Source organism: Typopeltis vanoorti, chromosome 16 (assembly GCF_054136105.1).
Source record: "Typopeltis vanoorti isolate ZY-2024b chromosome 16, IOZ_Tvanoo_1.0, whole genome shotgun sequence".
NCBI lineage: Eukaryota > Metazoa > Arthropoda > Arachnida > Uropygi > Thelyphonidae > Typopeltis > Typopeltis vanoorti.
Window position 1 is genome coordinate 3,552,865 of NC_143564.1, and position 20,638 is coordinate 3,573,502.

The 20,638-nt window shown below is 36.6% G+C and overlaps 1 protein-coding gene across 1 annotated transcript in view; it reads left to right on the forward strand.

Annotated features, from left to right (window-relative positions):
• The window catches only part of LOC150097833 (transmembrane protein 50A), a 138,662-nt gene that overhangs the window by 31,751 nt on the left and 86,273 nt on the right, over positions 1-20,638 (forward strand). Inside the window, exon 2 of the mRNA XM_090406085.1 lies at positions 5,067-5,179. Coding sequence (XP_090262211.1) covers positions 5,067-5,179 — 113 coding nt within the window. The remainder of the gene's footprint in view (positions 1-5,066; positions 5,180-20,638) is intronic.

Here is a 20,638-nt window from a genome sequence, read left to right on the forward strand (position 1 = left end):
GTCTGTATTCATGGGTTGAAATTATTATTGATACTAATCTACCCTTCATATTGTTTACAACATTAGTTAAAATATGACTTAGATTTATGAATTGCATTCTCTGCTTTGAACATTTTTCAATCCTTTTTGATCTTTGATTCTATAAACTGAAATATCTGACAAATCAGTTTGTCAAGATGTATCACAGTTTTGCTCTGTTAGAAGGTATGTGGAAAGAAGTGAAAGTTCAAATGAAACATCACATGCAAGTGTGAGATTCATTAAAAATGCACTTAGCATCCATTAAATTATTACTGTTATGTGGGAATCTACAAGAAGTTTGAAGACTCATCATGGAATTTCCTTATCCTCACAGTATGTTGTACCTCTCCTTGAATGTATTAATTGATAAAACAGCACTGGCAACTATTTTACTCATTCACCACTCTCCAAGGAGTCATCAAAAATCTAGTGCTGAGAACATCACTTAGTTTATAGGGACAACTCTTGTTCTGTCTTCTAGCCAAGTGCTGAAAAATCAGTTCTATAAAATCCTTTTAGTAACTTAAATGTTTCTATCATATTCCCTCTTTACTGCCTATCAGCCAGTTTCTGTCATCATAGGTAACATTTCCACAGACCACTTGATCATTCATCTGTGGATCATATTGACCACTTCCTCATCCTCCCATCCAGATGATCAGACTAAAGCACAGTAATCCAGATTTGGCCTTATGAAGAGGAATGATGGCTTCTTATCTTTGCTTGTTAGTGTTTGCTTTTTTAACCAAGCAAGCCTCTTGAGCTACCTTAGCAATATACCCTCAGAACTTCAACTGTCTATCACCAACTCCAAATGTACTCCAGGAAACTGATGAAGTTTCCTGGAGTACATTTATCTTGCAAGCTCCCTGCATTGCTTTGGTCCTATATCATATATATTGGGCTGTTGCAAATGAAATTGCCGATTTTAAGGATGATTGAAAAAAGAAGAGAATAAAAAGTAATCTCCAGCAGCATCAATGCATTGTTGCCAGTGTGGCAAGGTCTTTATACCACATTTGTAAAAATCAGCGTCTCTGGAAGTGATGAAGGCCTCCACTACCCGATAAATTGATGCATTGTTGGCAAAGCATTTCTTGGACAAAAAATGGTAATCTGTTGGGGAAATGTCAGGAGAGTATGGAGGATCGGGCACAATTTTGTATCCCAAATTGTTGATATGCTGTATGGTTGACACTGCCGTATGTGGCCGGCGTTATCCTGAAGCAATAGGACTCTATTCACAAGTGCTGGTTGCTTAAGGCACAATTTGTCATGCATTTGCCACATATCTGTACAATATCGAGCTGCATTTATTGTTTCACCACGTGGAAGGAATGAGTAGTGAATAACACCAGCAGAAGACCACCATACAGTAAACATCTTCATTGGATGCAGAGGTGCCTTTGGAGTGTCTTTCACTCCCAACCACTGCAATGAATGTGTACAATTGTTGTAGAATATCCACTTCTCATCCACAGTCGCAATTCGTTGCAGGAACCTTTCTTCTTTACTTCTTAAGAGAGAAGAGCACACTTCCAAACGGCGTGCTTTGTTTTCATCAGTGAATTCGTGAGGCACCCACTTGTCGAGCTTCCTTACTTTTCCTATTATTGCCAAGTGCTGTGAAACAGTTGAGAAGTGTACATTTAGTGTCTGGGCAATCTCTCGTACAGTTTGTCTTGGATCTGATTTGATTAAATCCTTTAATTCAATCGAATCAATAGAGGAAGGATGATGGCCACGAGGTTCGTTTTGTAGCATCAAATCTCCTGAGCGAAATTTTGCAAATTGCAGATCTATCATTATGTTGTTCCTCCACTGAATGCTTTATTGATGTTTTTTACTGCAGCCGCTGCAGAATTTCCCAATTTGAACTGGTAAAGGTATAGCAACCTTAATTGACTAGGTTCCATGATTGACTTGATGTCGGTATTATTCAGTGTTTAATGCTCATTGAACGAAACAAATACTACAATTGCATCACCCACTTGTGATGCTGTCACATGACATAAAAATTTGCATATACCTCAGCGCTTTCTTTCTTCAGCAACCAGTAGAAACCTGACAGTCATTCAACGGCCATTTCATTTGCAACAACCTGATAGATGAGATACATATACACCCTCTGTCCAAAAAGAAACTGAACTTTTTGAAAATAGAAGAAACTAGTGGCGCCACCTGTTGTATCTTTTTGTTGTTGAAAGCGGCAACCTTCATTAGTGTTGTGTGAACTGTTTATGACATTTGTTTCATTAGAAGCCGAGTTATAGTGCCAAGAGTGACAGTGTGTTTTGACGAACGGTTGTAAAATGAGTTTCAAACAGAGAGCTACGATTGATCTTTGTGTTAAACTTGGTAAAAGTTTTATCAAAATGCATCAAATGCTTCAAAAAAGCATACGGTGATGAATGCTTATCCCGTACTGAAGTTTATGAGTGGTTCGAGCGATTTCAAAGTAGTCATGAGTGGCTTGAGGATGACAAAAAACCGGGCCATCCAAAAACTGGACTGAGCGAAGTTAACATCCAAAAATTGCATGATTTCAGTAAAGAAAACCCAATTCATCTTCAATCAATCTCACAGATTGATTGAAGATGAATTGGGATTCCATAATCAACTGTGTGAAGATGAATTGGGGATTCCATAATCAACTGTGCACAATATTTTGACCGAGAGTTTGGGCCTTCGTAAATTGAATTTGCGATTTGTTCCCCACAAGTTGACAGACGACAAAAAAAAGGTATCGAATTGAATACTGCAAGGATCTCATTAAAACTGCTCGTAAGGACTCAAACTTCCTTGAAACGATCATTACTGGTGACAAAACGTGGTGTTTTGAGTATGAGCCCGAAACATTGGATTGCTGAGTGGAGACCACCAGATTGCATGGATTGCTGAGTGGAGACCACCAGAAGAGGGGCATCCGAAAAAAAGTTGCTTGGAGAAGTCAAAAGTAAAGACAATGCTGATTTGTTTCTATGCTTCCCAAGGGCATTATCCACAAAGAATTTGTTCCGCCTGGCCAAACAGTCAGTGGTGAGTTTTATCTTGAAGTTTTGAAGCGATTGATAGCGAGAATTCATTGCGTATGGCAAGTACACGATAATGCCTCATCTCATCGTTCGAACCTTGTAGGACAGTTTTTGAGCAAAAACTGTCCTCCAAGGTTCTGATTTTAGCACCCTTGGACTTCTTTCTCTTCTCCCAACTTCATTTGCCGATGATAGGAAAGCGATACGACACCATTGAAAACGTTCAAATGGCAGTAACCATGACCCTCAACAGTATCCCAAAAACTGATATAAAAAACTCATTTAACAAATTAATTTACAGTGCCAAACTCTGTATCGAAGCTGAGGGACAGTATATTGATTGAAATAAATGATTTGAATAATTATAATTATTCAATTGATGATTGATAGAAATCTGAAATTTAGGGGACATATTGCAAAGGTAGTGAAGGTAACACAGAGGATTGCTGCAATAATGAGAAGAACACTGACCTGCAGAGATAAAATGGTTATCATTCCTTTGTATAAGACTCTGATCAGACCACACTTAGACTATTATTCTCAGATCTGGTCCCCAGTATTTGAAGGGGATAAATTAACTGTGGAAATGGTACAAAGGTGGATAAAAGATGGTGTTGCGACTGTGCAATGTTAGTTATGAGGATTGGCTGAGGGAGTGTGGACTGCAGAGTTTGGTGGATAGAAGGAGAGGTGATATGATTGAGACTTTTAAACTGTTGAGAGGTGGTTACAGGGTTGACACTGGGGAGTTGAACAGCGGGAAGGAGTCATGATCCCTGGAAATTACGCAAGGAAACTGAGAAGGAGGGTGAGGAGTGGTTTCTTTGCATGGAGGGTGGTTGAACCATGGATAGCGAGAACGGTCAATGCATTTAAGGAGTGGTATGATACTGTGTTTCCTAGGTGGGACCTCCCTCAATGAGTCTTGATAGACTTGTGTTTCTTAGAAAGGACCTCCCACGATGAGTCTTTTGACTCCATGGAGGCTTGAATAATAATAATAATAATTGGCCTGTGTTTTAATTTCTATGAAAAGTTTGGTTTCTGTTTGGACATAGGGTGTATGATATATGGCCCGTTTACTCCATAACACGTTGTAGTTATTCAGCACTTTTTTTGCACTATATTGTACATATTAAACAGCAGTAACTGAAGCACAGAGCTTTGCAACACACTGCTAGTTACCTGCTTTTTTCCTGGATTCTGCTCTTTTTTGTACTACTTCTTTGGGTCGTAGTACAAAGTTGCTTGGAGAAGTCAAAAGTAAAGACAATCCTTGTATACACATCACTAGTTCCATGTGGTATCCTGATAAACACCTTTGCAAAATCCAGCAGTATCATCTCAGTTCTCACTGTTATAAAAAGTTAGTAATTACTAAGGCATGACCAATCCTTCACAAAGCCATGCTCTCCTCCCCCCCCCCTCCCTTGCACGTGAAAGGTGAAAATATGGTATACCTTTAGAATTTTAAGTAGTACATTACTAAGGCCATTCATTTGACTCATCTCACATGTACAAAAAAACAAAAAAAAAAAAAAACTGTATACATTCTGTAAGCCATCTTGGGTAATTTTTAATTCTAGACACCACACTTTCTTAGTGCTGATGTTGATTTGTCTTACTTAGTGAAATATATGCATTTTTTAAGTAAGAGTTAGTTCTATCTCAATTTCTGTGAAACCCTGTAAAACAAATTTTAACATAAAGAAGCATGTTATCATTATTGCTGAACTGATCATACAGACTTAAAAGATAAATGTGTGTATGATAGTGTTGACCTGCAGATGTATTTCTTGCAAGTACACTAGTAATTATTTAAACTGTACTTATATTTACAAGTCCATGCCATTATGCTTTTATATTCTAAGAGATTAAATCTTGTTAACATCAGCATCAAGAAAACTCAATTCCAACTTCTCTTGAAAAGCAAAATGGATAACATTTATTTTTATTTTTGTATCTTTAAATCAGATTTTCATCTGCTAATGAGAATAATCATTTCTTTAGTTTTTCACAGGTTGGTGGATTATTTTAGATGTTGCTGCATTATATCCAAGTGCAGATGATTTTAATCATGCTTATCATGTTTGTGGAGTTATGGGAACTTTATCTCTGTTTATGTAAGTGTATATTAGTTTAATAAACTTTTTGATATTAATGAAATTTTGCATTTATGTTAACATAGTCTGTTTATATATATACTATACTAGCACCCCACCCCCCCGAGTTGCAGACTGGTAGGCCAGTTCTCCTTGAATTCAGATGACTCGAATTTTGAAGACGTGAAAGGGGTTCCACCCCCTGGCACCTACAGCACCCAACCCCCTGAGTTCCGGACTGGTAGGCCAGTTTTCCTTGAATTCTGATGATTTGAATTTTGAAGACTCGACACTCAGAGTAGCCCCTGACTTTCAAAACGTTTCAAATAACTTGACAAAAAACATTACAAAAAAAAGGCTTATCATTTTATATTATAGAGTAGATATATATACACACACACACACACTCACACGAGGGTGGTCTGAAAAGTTCTCGACCTAACAATGAAAAAACGAATTTATAATTTCAAAATTATTTTTATTTTTCAACATAATCTTAAGACTAATACATTTATTCCAGCAATGCTCCAGCACCATTATCCTCCCTGTAGTGGTTCTCAGTAAGATCTGCAAAATACCCTTCTACAGCTGCAGTCACCTCTTGATTCGAAGAAAAACGCTGACAAGCTAGGAAGAGTTTTAGTTTTGTGAAGAGTAGAAGTCAGAGAGAGCCAAATCTGGGGAATATGGTGGATGTTCCAACAATTCATAGTCTGGATCCCTTAATTTTCCCATTGCCAAAACACCTATGTGGACAGATGCATTTCCTTGATGAAAGATAATTTTTTTCTCTGCAAACCAGGTCTTTTCTCACGAATTTTTTTGTTCAGTCTGGTTAAAAGATTGGAATAATATTCCCCAGTTATTGTTTTACCCTTTTCAAGATAATTAATAAACAAAATGCCTTTAGCACTCCAAAACACTGATGCCATGACCTTTCCTGCCTGATGGAACTGACTTTGTCTTCTTTTGCACTGAACAGCTGGCTTCTGTCTACTGCTTTGACTGCTGTTTGTATTCTGGTGTGTAATGGTGAATTCAAGTCTCATCCATAGTAATAAATTGACACACAAAATCGGTTTCATTCTTGTTAAAATGCCCCAAGCACTTCAGAGATTTTTGTGCAAGCGCATTTTTGATCTGCTGTGAACAAGCACAGCACCCATCTTGTGCAAAGCTTTTTCATGTGCAGTTCATGCAAAATATATCCTACACGTTCTTTCGAAATGCCTATATTCTTAGCAATTTCACACACTCGGACTCGCCGGTCATCCAATACCATATCATTCACTTGATCAATGATTTCTGGTGTTGTTACACTTTTTGGACGTCCTTCATGTGGATCATCATCAAGGCTGGTACGGCCATGTTTTAACTCTGCAACCCATTTCTTAATTGTCTTAACATTTTGCTAAAATGTATAATATGAATTTTCTTAATTAACCTTTGTGCTTTTACCTAATTAGTTGCCTGATTTAATGAATCCAATGCACCACTCATTAAAATTCGGACCTAAGCAGAAGTTAATTGTTCAGTTAAGACCACGACTGCAAACAAGGTTAAATTCAGAAGGTATTGATATTTGGAAATATGTAGAACAATTGATTAAGTGCCTGTCTGAGAGCTCACTCCTTGACTGAGAAGTTTTCCAATCTAAGGGCTCTGGGTGGTGCAGCAGAACAAAAGAATTTTCCCATGAACTTAAGAGGAGGTAACTCCAGAATTTTGCAACTAAGGAATTGGCTCTACTCAGAGACAATGCCTTTGTTCATTTAATTTGCGCATGTGACAATCTAAGCGGCAGAAGTACACATAGATCTCTATATAATTAAATCTATTTAACTAAATTATAATAAAGGACAAATATAACCAAAAATATAATAAAGACAAAATAAAAGAGATCATAACAGTCGGTATAGACAAAACCCTTTGACCAAAAAGAATTGTGTTCAATTAACATCCACGACACGAGGAACCTTTATCTGGTTTCTTTTGATTAAAGGTGAGTTAGCTAGTTTCATACAGAGATAGAGGGTTGCAACTCGGGTTTTTGTCCCTCAGAACAGGCAAACCGGCTCCATGAACACACACACACAGAGATCTATAGTCATAAAATACATATACCAAATCCCTCATAATGAGCACTCAGCCTGTCTCCCCCCAAAGGGATGGGGAGAAAAGGGGGAACCCATACGAATAAATAAATGTATTGGAAATGTTATAGGTTTTAAAATGGTACATGGATCATAGGAACAGGAGCAGAAAAGTGATCTAGAAGAGACTTCAGGGTTTTTGAGTTGTATGTTAAAAAGGAGGACAGAGAATAAGGAAGTGACACATCCCAAGAAGCAGAGTTTCGATGCATGCTGATACACTGGTGTCCAAAAGCTAAGGATGAATTACATTTTTACCTTTATATGAAACAAATTTTTGATCTAAAATGATTTAGAGTAGAAAGCAAGTACACATTCAGATTTTCTAATCGCATGCAAAGAGGTCATGTGGTAGCACTTAATAGTATAAAAGGCAAAAGGCTGCACTAAGCATATTCTGTTTGAAGGAAGCTCTTTTTGTGAAGGAGTCAAGTTGCAAACTTGGATGTCTTGTAATGTCTCAAAAATTAACTAGATGATTTCACATGGGAAAGAATCATTGGAAGTCTTAAAGAAGGTCATAAAATTACTGATATTGCCAGAGAGTTTGAATCTCACATAGCATTGTATCCAGGCTCTGAACAGCATTTCAAATCAGTGGAATGCATTTCATATGTTTGCTAAGAGGTTGCCCTTGCTCTACCATGGACTATGAAGACAGATTTTTGATTATAACAAAACATAATCAATGCACCATAGCAGGTCATCTTGCAGTTTCATTCCAAGTTGACTCCATTCAAACATAGGTACGGGAATATCTCAGTAAACTCTGGCAAACTTGACTTGAACTAATGTTCAGGTTTTGAATTCTTTAATCTTTGGTTCATTGCTTATTTAAATGTAATTAAATGTAGTATTGAAAAAATATCTTCTGATAGAATAATCCAGTGTTGAATCTAGTCTTGTTAATCTCCAAAAATCCAGCAAACTTTTTGAGCAGAAGATCAAAAATTTCACTAGATTTTTGTAAAGACATATCTATAGATGCCTATGTGAATTCAACGTAATGTTCTCTCTAGCTAATAATGCAGAAAGAAAGAAGTTACTTCTTTCTCAAACCCAAATTAGAATACATCTAATTCATGACATCTTCCAAATGACAGCTAGTCAAAATATTTCTTGTAACATTGATTACAATTAATCTTCTAAAAATCAGATTTTTCATTGTAGATTCTCAGCTCAAATCAGCTAATGCCTTTTTATTTCCATATATAGGGAGTAGGCGAAGCAGTTTAGCCCTGTCTAACTTTTGGAGACTGAGTGGGCATTTCATTCTCCACTTGTACCCAATCAGAGATAGGTGGCCCAAGGCTATCACTAATTAAGCGGCATGCAGTGAAGAGAGACAGCTCAACAAGTGCTGCCATCTCGTGGTCCGTAACACTCGTGTTTAATATCTGAAATGATGTCGGTTCTACGGTCGATTTTCTTGAGTTTATTGGACAAAAAACCCGAGTTTCCGGGAGAAAAAACCCGCTTCCCCGTGCCAGAGATCGACTGACTTCAGAACCGGTTGAAAAATGGCATAGAAAAATTCCTTCTAGTCGCCGACTAGATTTGAAAAAAAGAAGTCTTCCTTCATGCGGTAAAGTGTACAAACACCACATCCACTGAGCTTCATGGGCTTTCTGTAAATAGAAAATTTCTGTAGGGGTACTTAAGGGTCAAAGCTGTATAATTGAGAAGAGACTTCTGCATAGCCTTTAAAGAAATGCGAAGAACCGACCAGGGCTTCTGACCTAATGTCCAATCCTCACCTTCTCGTGGTGCACCCTGTTAGGTATCTACCTGGATACTGAACGAATAAGGATGGAATGTTAATTTGGGATTTAGCCGACCATATTGTATTCTTATTGGCTTAAACCAAAATACAAAATGATAGTACAACATGGCAGAATTTCATGCTGGCTGGGGCATTGCCCGGTTAAACAAGACTCCCGTTGTTTTCGCCAGGGAACCAGGGCAACAGCAAAAAGTCAGCTACTGGAACAAATCAGAAAGCACACCCCAACTCAACATCACCAGAGTTAAAGATTGGTACTATCAACATAAGTCTAAATGTCAAAGAAATGGAGCTAGCTGAGGAATTAGATAAGTACCGGATCGACATAATAGAGGGCCAACACAAAAAAGACAAAAACTGGTGAGATCTTTCTCAGCAATAAATATAAAATGTTATACTCAGGCAATGACAATCAAGGAAAAGAAGGAGTAGCCATAATATTCAACACTAAATACGAGGCTAATCTCCTTGAATGGCAGGCAGTCTCAAGTAGAGTAATATGGGCAAATATCAGAATGGGGAACTGGACAATGAGACCAATTTATGCCTATGGCCCCACAGAAGTTTCTACTAAGGTAGGAGTGAAGGAGTTCTTTGAGGCTTTACAGAAAGCAACTGACACAATGAAAAAGAAAAAGTTGGGCCTTGTTTGGGATCTGAATAGAAGAGTAGGAAATGATTGCCAGACACAAAAATATTTTGGGAAAACTTGGAGAAAACAGCAAAGCTAATAATAATGGCAAATACCTGTTGGATTTCTGCTTAGGACATGGACTGGTTATTACTAACACTGGTTAGTAATAACTAGTTATGTTCATTATTGGAACATAACACTGGTTATGTTCCAATATAAAAATGTGCACAAATTCACATGGAGAGAAAAGACAAGGAATAAAAAAAGTCTCATTGACTATGTTATTGTCGTAAGTGATGTTTTCTCCCTGGTTCAGGACACCAGAGTGTACAGAGGATTTGAAATTGGAAGTGATCACTATTTAGTCTTGAGCAGGATAAAATTGAATTTCATTTTGACAATAAGAACATGTAAGAAAGTTTTAAAGCGAATAAAAGTTGAGCAGCTCTCAGATGTGAACTGTAGAGTAAAATACACAAAGATTATTGAAGAAAAAATGAAAGAGTTTGAGAACAGGAACCAAACCTTGGAGATTCAGTGGCAAGCCTTTAAGAAAACTGATTGATTCAGCCAGAGAGACATGTGAGGTTGTTTGCAAGGATAGAAAAATCAGAACTTCATGGTGGATATAGGAAGTTAAAGAGGTAGTGAAGGAAAAGAAGAAAGCATATCGAAAGTTCCTGTCAAATAAGTCAGCTAGTGCTCTTAGAGAATACAAAGACAAATGTGAGAAAGCTAAACACTGTGTAAAACTAGCTAAAAAAAGTCATTGGAAGACTTTGGTAAGAACATAGAAAATAAGTATCAAAAGTTGGCAAAATATTCTGGAGGTTGTTGAAGAAGCTCAGAAATGGTGGAAAGAGGAATGAATGTAAAAGGAATGAGAGATGATAAAGGTAACATGAAAACTGGAGAAAAAGATATCCTTGAAGTATGGGGTAATTACTTCAAAAAATTGCTAAATGAAACAAGCAGCGATAGTGCAGTGATAAAAAAAAAAAAAAAAAAACACTCAACAGGCATACAGTCAGGAATACATATCCATACTTGAAGTAGAAAAAGCCATCAAAAGCTTGAAATGTGGAGAGGCAGCAGGAGTAGATGATATTCGAACAGAAATGCTGTAGTATGGAGATATAAAAGTCTTACAGTGGTTCCACTGCATAGTTCAAAAGACCTAGACAGAGGGACAAATTCCCGATGATTGGAGTAGAGCTCTCATAGTACCCATATATAAAAAGAGAAATAAAACTGAATGTGAGAATTACAGAGGTATTTCCCTACTGAGTGTTCCTGGTAAGGTTTATGCAAGTATACTGAGTAACAGTTGAGAAGAGTTGTGGAAGAAAAGCTTGGGGAAGAACAAGCTGGATTCAGACCAAATAGAGGCTGTCAGGATGAGATCTTCACTTTACGATAAAATAGTTAAAAAATCATGAGAATATAACAAAAATCTGTATTTAAGTTTTGTTGATCTGGAAAAGGCATATGACAAGGTGCCAAGAGAGAAGCTATTCAACTCCAGTTATGTGGTGTGAATGGGATATTATATCAAATAGTACTTGGTCTTTATTTGAGTTGTAAGTTGGCAGTTAGAATTGAAGGAAGTGCAGGAAGATGGTTTGATATTAAATCTAGTGTGAAACAAGGATGTACGTTATTCCCTCTGTTATTCATTATCTATATTGATCACATTATGAAGGTAAGTGATATTAAACATAATATCAAAATTGGAGATGTTAATGTCAGCTGTTTGCTTTATGCGGAAGATGTTATACTTCTAAATAAATCCGCTACAAATCTGCAAGATTCCCTGATTAATTGAATAACTGTTGTAATAGATATGGTATGAAGGTCAGCAATAAAAAGACAAAGACAATGAAAATAGGCAGAATCATTGAAAATGTCAACTGTGTTGTGAATAGGGAACCTGTGGAACAAGTAAAATATTTCAGCAACTTAGGCACGATTTTTAGTGAAGATGGTAAATTAAATATGGAAATGGACAACAGAATCAACAAAGCTGGTATGGTAGGAAGTCAATTGAATAAATTCATATGGAATAAGAGAGAAATCAGAAATTTGTGGGAACACTGAATTAGCTGTATACAAGACAGTGTTCAAACCAGTTTTAACTTATTATTGTTATCCAGGCCTCCATGGAGTCAAAAAGACTCGTCGTGGGAGGTCGTTTTTAGGAAATACAAAGTTTATCATACCACTCCATGAACCCATTGAACCCTGTACCCACCTCAACCACTCTCTCAGGCAATGCAATCCAAGGTTCAACCACCCTCCAATCAAACTTATGGATCTGAGAGTTGGGTCAGAAGTAAAACACTTAACCAAAGACTAGAGACATCAGATATCAGAATCCTGAGAAAAATTAGGGGCATGAACAGATAGCATCAATGACAGTATCATATTAAAAACGAGGATGTTAGGAAAGAACGTGAACTTGTCAGCATCCAGGAATGTGTTAGTAGAGCTAATCTCAGGTGGTATTGTCACTTAAACAGAATGCGTGAGAAAAGATTACCAAAATAAGTGTTCTCTGCCAGGGTGGCAAGAAAATGACCCAGACGAAGAACAAGACATAGGTGAATAGATACAGTAAAATGTGCCTTAGAAGATAGAAATATAAGATCTGATAATGTTGGTGTCTTGATAAGTAACAGGCTCAATTGGAGGAAAATGTTTCATGTAGAAGTATTTTATCCTGTACACCCCTTGAGGGTACATTGCAGGAATTTCATGATGATGATGAAAATTTCTCTGATGCTGTTATGAGTGAATGTTGAAAATTTCAATTTCATTAATACAAAGGTTTTTGTCTTAATCCTAGTGCTTTACTTCAAGAGTTACTTCATTTCACTTATTCATTGTTCTTCATATGTCTAATCTCCATTTTCTATCTCATTCACCCCATTATCTTTCATCATGTAACTCCCAGCAAAACATATTTGTCAGTTATATAAGCGAGTTCTAAAGAAAATACTTGTCTGTCAGTGGTTATTACCATAACATCACACACACCCATTGAAAAACGCTGGTCAAATATTAGAAGTGCAATATATGAGACAGCCAACAAGATTATTCCAAAAATTAAATACAATAAGAATAACCCTGGATGACAGAATCAATATTAGAACTTATGAATGAAAGACGTAAAGAAAAATACACAACAGTATAAAATATTCAATAAAATGATAAATGAATTCAGGAAGACTAAAGACAACTGTTTTCAAATATGAAAACACACCCCAACTCAACATCACCAGAGTTAAAGATCGGTACTATCAACATAAGAAGCCTGAATGGCAGAGAAATGGAGCTAGCTGAGGAGTTAGATAAGTACCAGATCGACATAATAGGGGTGACTGAAACAAAAAAGACAAAAACTGGTGAGATCTTTCTGAGCAATAAATACAAAATGTTATATTCAGGCAATGACAATCAAGGAAAAGAAAGAGTAGCCATAATATTCAACACTAAATACAAGGCTAATATTCTTGTATGGTAGGCAGTCTCAAGTAGAGTGATGTGTGCAAATATCAGAATGGAGAACTAGACAATGAGACTTATTTGTGCCTGTGGTTCCACAGAAGGTTCTACTAAGGTAGAAGTGGAGGAATTTTTTGAGACTTTAGAGAAAGCAACTGACACAATGAAAAAGGAAAAGTTGGTCCTTATTGGAGATCTGAATAGAAGAGTAGGAAATGATTGTCAGACATACAAAAATATTTTGGGAAAATTTGAAGAAAAGAGCAATGCTAATAATAATGGCAAATATCTGTTGGATTTCTGCTCAGGACATGGACTGGTTATTACTAACACCATGTTCCCACATAAAAATGTGCACAAATTCACATGGAGAGAAGAGGCAAGGAATAAGAAAAGTCTCGTTGACTATGTTATTATTGATAATGATGTTTTCTCCCTGGTGCAGGACACCAGAGTGTACAGAGGATTTGAAATTGGAAGTGATCACTATTTAGTCTTGAGCAGGATAAAATTGAATTTCATTTTGACAAGAAGAACATGTAAGAAAGTTTTGAAGTGAATAAAAGTTGAGCAGCTGTCAGATGTGAACGGTAGACTAAAATACACAAAGATTATTGAAGAAAAAATAAGAGTTTGAGAACAGGAACCAGACCTTGGAGATTCAGTGGCAAGTGAAGAAAACCCTGATTTATTCAGCCAGAGAGGCATGTGGTGAGGTTGTCTGCAAGGATAGAAAAATCAGAACTCCATGGTGGACACAGGAAGTTAAAGAGGCAGTAAGGAAAAGAAAAAAGCATATCAAAAGTTCCTGTCAAATAAGTCAGCTTGTGCTCTTAGAGAATACAGAGACAAATGTAAAAAAGCCAAACACTGTAAAACTGGCTGAACAAAAGTCATGGTAGGACTTTGGTAAGAACATAGAAAAAAAACAAATATCAAGAAGGTGGCAAGATATTCTGAATGTTGTTGAAGAATCTTAGAAATGGAGGAAAGAGTGTTGTAAAAGGAATTAGAGATGATAAAAGTGACATGAAAACAGGAGAAAAAGATATCCTTGTAGTATGTAGTAATTACTTTGAAAACCTGCTAAATGAAACAAGCAGTGATGACAGCACAGTGGTAAGAAACACTCAACAGGCATACAGTCAGGAATACATATCCATACTTGAAGTAGAAAAAGCTATCAAAGGCTTGAAATGTGGAAAGGCAGCAGGAGTAGATGATATTCGACCAGAAATGCTGAAGTATGGTGGCTTACAGTGGCTGCACTGCATAGTTCAGAAGGCTTGGACAGAGGGGCGAATTCCCGATGATTGGAGTAGAGCTCTCATAGTACCCATATATAAAAAGGGAAATAAAACTGAATGTGAGAATTACAGAGGTATTTTCCTACTGAGTGTTCCTGGAAAGATTTATGCTAGTATACATGCATAAGTCTTTCATAAATTACTTGCATAAATGAGAAACTGTTGAGAAAAATTGTGGAAGAAAAGTTGGTGAAGAACAAGCTGGATTCAGGCCAAATAGAATCTGTCAGGTTCAGATCTTCACTTTACAATAAAATAGTTAAAAAAAAAATCGTCAGAATATAACAAAAATCTGTATTTAAGTTTTGTTGATCTGGAAAAGGCATATGACAAGGTGCCAATAGAGAAGCTATTCAATACGCTACAGTTATATGGTGTTAATGGGGCATTATATCAAGCAATACTTAGTCTTTATTTGAGTTGTAAGTCAGCAGTTAGAATTGAAGGAAGTACGGCAGGATGGTTTAATGTTAATTCTGGTGTGAGACAAGGATGTACATTATCCACTCTGTTATTCATTATCTATATGGATCACATTATGAAGGAAAGTGGTATTAAACATGATATCAAAATTGGAGATGTTAATGTCAGATCTTTGCTTTATGCAGACGATGTTATACTTCTAAATAAATCCGCTACAAGTCTGCAAGATTCTCTGACAAAATTGAATAACTTTTGTAATAGATATGGTATGAAAGTCAGCAATAAAAAGTCAAAGACAATGAAAATAGGCAGAATTGCTGAAAATGTCAACTGCGTTGTGAACAGAGTACCTGTGGAACAAGTAAAACATTTCAGCTACTTAGGCACGATTTTTAGTGAAGATGGTAAATTAAACATGGAAATAGACAACAGAATCAACAAAGCTGGTAGGTATGGTAGGAAGTCAATTGAATAAATTCATATGGAATAAGAGAGAAATTAGTCCGAACACTAAATTAGCTATACAAGACGGTGTTCAAACCAGTTTTAACTTATGGATCTGAGAACTGGGTCAGAAGTAAAACACTTGACCAAAGACTAGAGACCGCAGATATGAGAGTCCTGAGAAAGATTAGAGGTGTGAACAGATGGCATCAATGGCAATATCATATTAAAAATGAGGATATTAGGAACTTGACATTGTCAGCATCCAGGAATGCATTAGCAGAGCTAATCTCAGGTGGTATGGTCACTTAAATAGAATGGGTGAGGAAAGATTAGCAAAAACAAGTGTTCACTGCCAAGTTGGCAGGAAAACGACCCAGAGGAAGACTAAGATATAGATGGATTGATACGGTACAAAGTGCCGACGACAGAAATATAAGATCCAATAATGTTGGAGTCTTGACAAGTAACAGATTGATTTGGAGGAAAATTGTAGATAGGAAGTTAGTAATGATGTACATTTTTCATGTAGTACTATCATATCATGTACACCCCTTGTGGGTACATGTCAGGAATTTGATGATGATGATAAAGACAAGTGATTAATTAAAAAATGTAAAGAAATAGAGGAACTGGACAACAAACACAGTAGTAAAGAAATGCATAAGTCAGTCCAAACTCTGACAAATGAAAAGAAAAATTTCAACCATCATCTTTGTATAAAAGATCAAAAATACTGCTAGAAAAACAAGTATATCATAAAAAGATGGAAAGAATATGGAAAAGCATAAGGATGGTGAACCAATTATTAAATTATTATTATTATATCACACCTCCAGGTAGTCCAATTGATCATCGAGGGAGGGCATCAACTGTACAACTCCTCGTCTCAATTCTCAACCAACCTTCATCATCTAACACCAACTCCATCTACCGCCGACTACCACCACTAGTGTTTTCACAGACAATCACAAACATCCATGTCCATGGTGGGATTCGAACCTGCAGCCCTTGGCTGGAGAGCGGAAATGCTAACCACTCGGCCAACCAGACCAAGTATGAATGGAGAAATAGAAGATTTTGTATGAAGAAATAGAATATACTATATGTCAAATGAAAACAGGTAAAACATCAGGGTCCTGATCAGATCCCTATTAGGTTATTTAAATTAAATGAAAACACAATGACATAAAGGTTATTTATAATAATATATCCCTGATGATCTAAGAAAATCCATCTTTGTCACAATTCCCAAAATTCCAACAACTTGTGAATGTTCGGAATATAGACTAATAAGTTTAACAAGCCACGTTACAAAATTACTACCAAGAATAATCCTAGAAAGGATAAAAGGCACTTTGTCAATAGAAATAGGAGACACTCAATTAGGTTTTCAAAAAAAACGAAGGTACAAAAGAAGGAATTTTCAATCTGAAAACATTAAAACATTATGTGAAAGAAGCCTCGATAACCAGAAAATCATATATTCTTTGTTTTATTGATTACACCAATGCATTTGATTCAGTAGATCACAAGAAATTAATATATATCCTACAAAAATAATGGGTTAAAAGGAAAAGATCTACGTATAATTACAAATGTTGACTGGAATCAAATGATGGCCTCAATAAGATATAAAAAATGCATATTCTGACAACTTTGAAATCAAACAAGGAGTAAGATAAGGATGTGTCTTATTGCCCTTACTGTATAATATACATAGTGAAAAAGTTTTTAAAGATATTGCATAATTGAAGAGTGTAAAAGTAGGTGGTTGGAACTTCAGGTATGCAGATGACGGTCCTTATAGTTGAATCTGAAGATGATCTTCAAAACTTAGTCAGAAATTTACAACAGAAGTGCTTAGACATGGGATTAATTATTAACCTGAAGAAAACAAAGTGCCTGATTATATTAAAAGAACCAATAAATAAGAAACGAAATATAACTGTTAATCAAAAGAAAATTGAACAGGTTCAGTCTTTTATATATTTAGGACAAATGTTTACAGATGGAGGAAATTCTTTAAAGAAATAAAAAGAAGAATGGAGATAGTAAGAAAAGCTTTTATTGATATGAAAACTGTTCTAACATCCAGAGACATTAACATAGACACAAGAAAAAGATTAATAAAGTGCTATATCTGGTCAAGCCTTCTCTACAACAGTGAAACTTGGACTCTAAATAAAGAAGCAGAGGAAAAAATTAGAAGCTTTTGAAATATGGACCATCAGAAGAATGTTGAAAATATCATGGACAGAGAAACTGAAAAACAAATATGTTTTAAAGAAAGCAGAAATGAAAATCATTAAAGAATGAAAACTTAAATATTTTGGACATTTAACTAGACAAGAAATTAATATTAGAAGGGAAACAGGATGGAAAATGAGGGAGAGGTAGATCCAGTAGAATGTGGTTTGAAGACATTAAGGACTGGACTGGCTTGAATTACCATAAATGTTCCAGAGCAGGAAAAAAAAAAAAAATTTCCATGACACGACTGCCAACCTCCTTCTAGGGGATGACACTTGAAGAAAAAGAATGGTCAAATGAACAATAGCTATGTTTCACAATACAATGATACAATTTTTAAATACAGCCATATAATATGCACAGAAATCGGGAAAGTAATCACTTGGGAAATTATTCATTTTCTGGATTGAACCAAAGAAAGGCTTAAATAAACTTGTTTTACTTACTCATTTATACACAAGTTCTAACCTCCTTAGACTATAATCATACAATCTGCAAAAGCTCTGGCAGAAAACGAGACACTTAGTAGATCGTCAACAGTGTTTCCCACTGTAAATATGGACAAAAATGTTATAAATTATTATTATTATTACTATTATTGTTCCGGGAAACTCCAAGGAGTCGACAGACTCATCGAGGGAGGCCCTAACATCATGTCAAGAACAACTACTCAACATTCACACAGTATCTATCATACCTTGCCTTGAACTCATTCACAGTCGTAGCACCCACAACAGACTCTGGAAGCTTATTCCACTCATTTACCACTCTCCAAGTAAAGAACCTAGCTCTAACACCCTTGTCAACCACTCTCTTGCCCAGCTTCCATGCATGGCCCCTAGTCCTCCCACCACCAGTCATATTTTCAAAAATATCTTCTGGATCAATCTTATAAAAACCCTTCAGTAATTTGAATGTCTCAGTCATATCACCCCTCCTTCGCCTATCGTCCAATTTCTGCAACCCACAAATCTTCAACCTATTCTCATAAGGTTCATTCCACAGACCTGCTATCATCTTGGTCACTCGTCTCTGGACCCTCTCCACTTCCTCCCCATCACGAATAAACCCTGGTGCCCATAGCTGGGCACAGAAGTCCAGATGGGGTCTTATCAAGGCTCGATACAGAGGAACAACAACTTGTTCGTCTCTGCATGTTAAAGTATTTTTCAGAAGCCAAGTGATTTGGTGAGCTGTTTTAGTTACTTTTGCAATGTGCCCCCTAAACTTCAACTCCCTATCCACCAACACTCCCAAATCCCTGGCCTCATCAATCTCCTGGAGTATGATTCCACCAATGCGATATACTGCTGCTATTCTTTTCACCCCAAAGTGCATAACCTTACACTTTGCCACATTAAATTCACATCCATTTTTCCTAGCCCAGTCCTCCAAACTATCGAAATCATCCTGTAAAATTTTGACATCTTGTGCACTCACAATTGCTCTACCCAACTTTGCATCATCAGCAAACAAGTGAACACTTCCTCTCAGATTCTTTCCAATATCATTGATGAACAAATTGAAAAGCAGTGGTCCAAGAACAGAGCCCTGTGGCACTCCACTAGTCACAAGACGTCTTTTAGACTCCACTCCTGAATAAACCACTCTTTGATATCTCTCCTTCAACCACCCTCTTATCCATCTCACCAACCCTATATCTATACCCATCTGCTCCAGTTTACTGATTAGGGTTCCATGTGGTATCCTATCAAAGGCCTTGGCAAGGTCCAGTAGTATCACTGTAAACCCATTACCCCTATCCAGTTCAGCCGTCACTGTGTTATAAAACGTGAGCAAGTTACTGAGGCATGATCTACCCTTCACAAAACCATGTTGTCCCCCATACAATATCCCATTTTCATCTATCCAATCCTGTATTCTTTTCTTGACTAATTTCTCTAAGACCTTGACAATGATTCCTGATATGCTAATCGGTCGGTAATTTACAACAGCAGTCTTGGAACCACCTTTATGCAGTGGAACTATTTTCCCCTCTTTCCACCCACTCGGGACTAACCCAGACCCGAGACTCAAATTAAACAAAATGGTCAAGAGTACTGACAATTCTTTAGCTGCTTCTCGCACAACACGAGCTGGTATACCATCCAATCCCACAGATGTATTGACATTGAGGTTATGCAATAGACTACTCACCTCCACTTCATTTTTTTTATTTATAGAAAATTATTTATAGAAAAGTCTATATTAAAAACTTGTCTATATTGGTATTTTAAACATGTCATTTCACACTTCATGTGATGCTTTCTGAAGGTTTAAAACCACTGGAAGGCTAAGAATTTGACCTGCTGCACCATCTGTGCATCTGTTCAAAGGACTCAAAGGTGTCTGTATTTGTGACCACACACCTGAGCTATTAATGTGAATGTGATGCATTGTTTACACGTCAAAGTGTTCTCTTCATGAAGCATTAGTATATTGTATTTAATTTTAGAATCATGTGGGGCCAGGGAACAATTAGGGGAGCCTTTAACAGCAATAAATGCAAAAATATAACATTGGTGATATTGCTGTTCCATTGGTGTTCACTGCACAACTAGCACACCCATATCCCTGGTATGTACTGCATGCTTGGCTTGGTTTTTTGTGCATGCATATTGTTTACAATTTTTTCCTTGACTGTTTATGTATTGCTGTAATCCTTGACCTTGTGTATTGATGTATCCTTTGCTATTGCACAGTATGTCCTTTACTGTTCTTGCACCAATAAACTATAAACCAACCAACCAATTGGATGTACTATTCCTATAAGGAAAAAGAATATAAACAGCATATTAAATTAATAACTATAGTAAATCAGGGCCCTTTCTGATCATGTCTGAATACTCTACACAGAATTGACTGGACAGGTACCTATTCCTTACATCACACCAAAACATGGTATGAATGCAAATTTAAAGAGATCTGTGAAATTCCTATTAACCACCCTAATCTTAACAATGATAATGGTTTAAAAAT